Genomic DNA, 4,906 nt, shown 5'->3' on the forward strand with positions numbered 1-4,906 from the left:
CTTAACTTGCCGATCGTTAGAGAGAAAAAAACGTTTAAAACTGGCCCGAACTACAATTTTGTGGGATGCGATTGCCTCATAATAACTACGAAGCTGTTGCGATTTCGTTAGGAAGTTGTGGTTCTGTGTTCATAAAATAGGTCGTTTATCTTGAACGCTGGCAACATGAGGGCTGTGGCGACTTAAGGGTGTTGACGATAGTGACGTTGCTGGAGCAGTGTCACAAATTTCCAAGTGTAGAGCGTCCTAACGAAACTTTAAACACTGATTTCTACCATCATTGTGTCCGTAAGCCCCAGGAAGTGCAAAGCACGCCAAACTGTGTTGGAATTCAGTTTCTAATCGTCAATGTGGTTTCGAATCTTCCTACCATTACCTATTCGTGCAGACAATACGAGATTGTGCTAGATTCTAAATCACATTTTGTATCAGAGAGGCAGAATTTGGTGATTATGTCCAACCCTGTTGTTCCTATGCAAGAAAGCTCCCATTTCGCCATTCACACAATCCTCTTATTTCAGGTGTTGGATTTCTATATATCAATAAATAAATCTATTCTAAACATTTTCTCATATTCAATCGTAAAATGTTATCCTGAATATATTTCAGAATGATGAGCAAAGTTCAGCTCCCACTGATTCCCAAATGGTGTTTCGCTTCCTAAATTTCCATTTCCAGTTTCCTAGATACATCGATTCATTCCTGGAGAAACGTGTTTGTAATTTGGGCAAAATCGACGTAGCGTCAAATTTTGGTTTAAAGGAATTTCTTTCCGTTACTCTAGATAAATTCTTAACAATTTCATACCTTAAAGTTTGAATTGGCTGATCCTCTAATGATGTCGACTTGATTTGTTTCCTGTACATAATAGACGTAATTAACTATTTTGATTTTTTTTGTCAACCGTAAAGTTCATGAAGATATTGTAGAAAACTAACTTGAAACCTACAAGTCGGTACATGGACTGACTACGGTGCTTTGTCATGCACTGTGAAAACCTTGCAGTTGTGCTGATTTCACTACCATGGATGCAGTGTTGTAGCAGAGGAGCTGTGTTGTGTGCTTACAGAAAGACTAAGAATAATTAAATTTATTTATTAATGATTTTACATACTATCCAAGAGGCCGTACGACGAAATCGTCGCCTATTTATAAGTGAAAAATAGCGGTGTTGACTTTGATTAGGACATATTGGCTTGTCGCTAATTCTTAAACACAGGGATTCATCTAGATTTTGGTAGGTTGTAACCAAAAAAGATCAATTTTAGCGTGAAAACATTGTCCTCACATTCTGAAAACATTGACATGGTTATCGCTCTACCGGTGCTTGTCTTTTGAAATTCCTACTTCCTCCAAGCGTAGCAAATAATCATTGGCGAGCTCCCGTTTTGATTACACTTTGAACGTTAGCTGGTTTTCTTGCACATTTTTATTCGAATAATATTTGTTTAATTGTTCAGCACCAAAGACATGAAGTTCATGCTTCAGCAGAGCTATCTAGTCTCTCACGAATCATATTTAGTCTATTTTCGACCGGTATGTCTGATCTTCACGCTTTATTTCATATTTCCTATCCATGGTCGAGCACAGTATGGGTCGTAGTAGCCTATGAAATTAAGTGAATGAATTCATGGTGCCGTACGACTGCAGCGACCACTGTAGCCATCTTCCTTGTGGATGTGTAAACCCAGTAGGACTATTTTCTCCACACTTCCTCTGGCAGCCTAGCGGCACCTAACCTAACCTCCTTGGCTGCAGGAAGGTGGTAAGTTAGGAGGTAGGGCTGTGCTGGGTTTACTCGACCATGAAGATAAGACTAACTTCAGCAATGTCAGCGGACATGTGTTCTAAATCTTTAATTGAGCTGTTGTGGAACTGGTGTATGTGGCTTGCGGTGCATCTAGCTGGGCATGCGACCTCATGGCTCTGAAAAGTGGAGATGCGCCCGTCCGGACGTGAGGCGAATGGTGAAAAATCAAGTCCTCAGAAAGTGGACAAAAGAAGAAGTGTAGCTGCGTAGGTTTAGGATGATCGTTGCGTTGCCAACAGGGCTAGTTTATCAGTCAAATATATGAATGTGTGGCCGGTGTATGCACCTCATTTTGCGCGCTTATACTCCCGTTTTTAGGAGCCTCTTTGTTTAGTCTTGGGAAAAAAATGTATTTTTATACAGAGTTATCGCTGTTTTGCAGTGAACTTTATTCCAAACGTGTACGTCACATCTTAGCTTGACCTCCAACCGTCAAGGCATGAGGTGGAAAGTCTTTTAACCGTTTTTTCTGCATTTACTTTTTTTATTCCAGGTGATTAGGCATTGGTGATTCTTCGAGAGCGCAAACGAGGAGGAGAGTCAACCCCCACAACCAAAATGAGAACAACGGTACGTCACGTCAAGATGGTGCTTCTAACTCGTAATATTTTCCAATGTAATTTTCAATAACTAAGCTTAATGGCCATAACAAATACATATTTATCATTGTGGGCTTCTATTTACTTAACTAAAGAATTTAAACTTCAATCGGTTATGCATGACTTTAACATGGGTGATTAAACACGTTCAAATATTTAAAAACCGAGTGTATTAAATATCATTTGTTATCAATCATTACTGTGGAATTTATTAGTTGTTCCTGTGTTCCAGGCACATTTATGTCTGTGGCTGCAGTGCATCATGGTTTTATTGGCAAGGATTTGCAGTGCCGCTCAATGTACGGCATTTATGGGCGTTGACTTAAACCAAACTGGCGAACTGACGATGATGAAGTTGAACTTCTGCCAGAACTGTACCACCGGCACATACGACTTTGAGTCGTTTTATGTTAATGTACATGACGCTGCCGAACTCATTAAATTTCAGCCGGCACCTCAGTGGGCAAATGTGTCAAACGCAACACAAATCGAAATGCAAGCCTCGATGTTGAGGGATCAACTGCAAACGTTTGTTCGCAATTGCGGTTCTGACCCTGCAGCCCAGGATGGAGAGGACGACAACCCTTTGAGTCGTTTAAGAGATGAGTGGTCGAGGTTCGATTTAGGCACTTGGTTCTCTACTTTTGCCGAAGAATTTGGCAAGCAGATTATTGACGCCGTTTATTGTGACCGCAACAGAAAGTTCCCTGAAACCTTCGAAGAAGTCCTGGACTTGGACATACGAGAAATAACTGCTTTGGCGTGCACCATGGATCTCAGGGAGGTAAGGAAGTCAAAATCAAGTTTTTTTCTCAAATAAGCAAAAACTGAAGTAATCCGTTTCTTACGCGATGAGGAGCAGTTGTATTTTTAATCACGAAATTAAAATTTCGATGATTTTTCGCCCAAATCAGAAATTATCTAAAAATTTAAGCTCAAATTTAACGTTTTAAATGAAAATAAGTGTAATTTACTACACATTTTTTGCTCTTAAATTCGTGCTTGATTAGCTTGCGATGATGGATGGAAATGGCAAAGATTGATCCACTATTCAATATTTTCATCAGCACGTTCTTTATTTTAAACTTGTCCTGTAATCTAACTACTTGGCAAGTTTAAAGTGCTATTGTTCTTTTTGAAATTAGGTACACACAATTACCCTTTTCTAAAATCTATAAATATTTTGCTCAATCAGATTTTCAGTCTAACATGATAAAAAATTTAATTAAAAAAATAAATTTGATCTTTTCAAAGCTTTTTTTTATCGAGTTGCTGAATTTTTTGATTTCCATTCCACCTCCATGCCTCTGGGCTCATTTATTCTATTGTCCAAGTTTTGATCAGACCATTAAGTAAAATCCTTATCGTCAAGTACTATTGAGATTATTGATGAAGCCACAGTTCTTAATTCATATACATTTACATTTTGGGTTACTTACATATTAAATTTCTTTGATGCTCTTCGTATCGACATGCCTAGCAACTTATGTCACCGTCAGTAGACTAGAGTCTACATTTTTTATATCCGTTTTCCATATTCTCATCGCGCACGATTTCCAACAGCAAGCCTGGGCTTTAATGACAAGCTTTTCAATATTTGTTCTCCATGACAGAGAGCCCGGATGTACGCTGGACTTTTAAAAGACAAGCTTTTAAATACTTGTTCTCCATGACAGAGAGCCCGGATGTACATGGATTCGTACGTAGAAGCGTACAAATATTTATTCTCGTTGGATGGTGCAATTGAAGCTGCCCGCCACTACTACGACAGCCTCAGAGTCTACGCACCTCCAGACCTGTTACTGAACATCTTGTTAGTGGGTTGGCAGAACTCCTTCCTAGTAGGCCTACCAATGTTCATAGAGGCCCATAACAACAACCCTGGTGGCGACTCTCGAGATTTCTGGACGGCTTTCAATATGTTCTTCTTGGGGCCCGCAGTTTTTGATTAATGCAATATTACTGAGGAGGGGGAATTCCCGAGTGGTTAATGTCTTTTATGTTCACGGACGTGTTGCCATTGTTGGAAATATTTCATTTCAGCTCAGCATTTATGAAAAATTATTACCACATTTTTATGTACGGACATGATAGGGATTTCTAAAATTCTATTTTCTTTACTTAATTTACTCGCATATGCTTTTAATTTTAATTTGTTTGACGATAAATGTTGTGTTGATGAAAAATTTAAAGATTACTGCATATTATTACGTTTCATTTATATACCTCAAAACCAGTTAGCTTTTCTTAAACAATCTCATATCGCTATGCAAGTTAAAGTTGACAGTTTTTTATGACTACAACGGTCAAGTTAGTATTCTTAGGTAAATTTTCTGTAATTAACAAAATAAATGCAGTGACGGGAAATGAAAATTCGAGAATATTGGTTATTAATTTACTTGAGCGTACAAGCCTCGTATGAATCTTTTGTAAATAACTAAGGTATTTAATCGGTCTATTTAACACACTCCGCGTTCGACAAGAAAATCTCCTTTGT

The 4,906-nt window shown here is 38.4% G+C and overlaps 1 protein-coding gene across 1 annotated transcript; it reads left to right on the forward strand.

The window, feature by feature from the left end:
* Nucleotides 1-2,303: 2,303 nt before the first annotated feature.
* Nucleotides 2,304-4,537, forward strand: LOC108674274. Its single transcript, XM_018162214.2, has 3 exons — nt 2,304-2,380; nt 2,642-3,193; nt 4,086-4,537. The coding sequence occupies exons 1-3, from the start codon at nt 2,369-2,371 to the stop codon at nt 4,359-4,361; spliced, it is 840 nt and encodes a 279-aa protein (XP_018017703.1). The 5' UTR covers nt 2,304-2,368; the 3' UTR covers nt 4,362-4,537.
* The last annotated feature ends 369 nt before the right edge of the window (nt 4,538-4,906 follow it).

The sequence above is a fragment of the Hyalella azteca genome, unplaced genomic scaffold (assembly GCF_000764305.2).
Source record: "Hyalella azteca isolate HAZT.00-mixed unplaced genomic scaffold, Hazt_2.0.2 contig485, whole genome shotgun sequence".
In the NCBI taxonomy this organism is placed as follows: Eukaryota; Metazoa; Arthropoda; class Malacostraca; order Amphipoda; family Hyalellidae; genus Hyalella; species Hyalella azteca.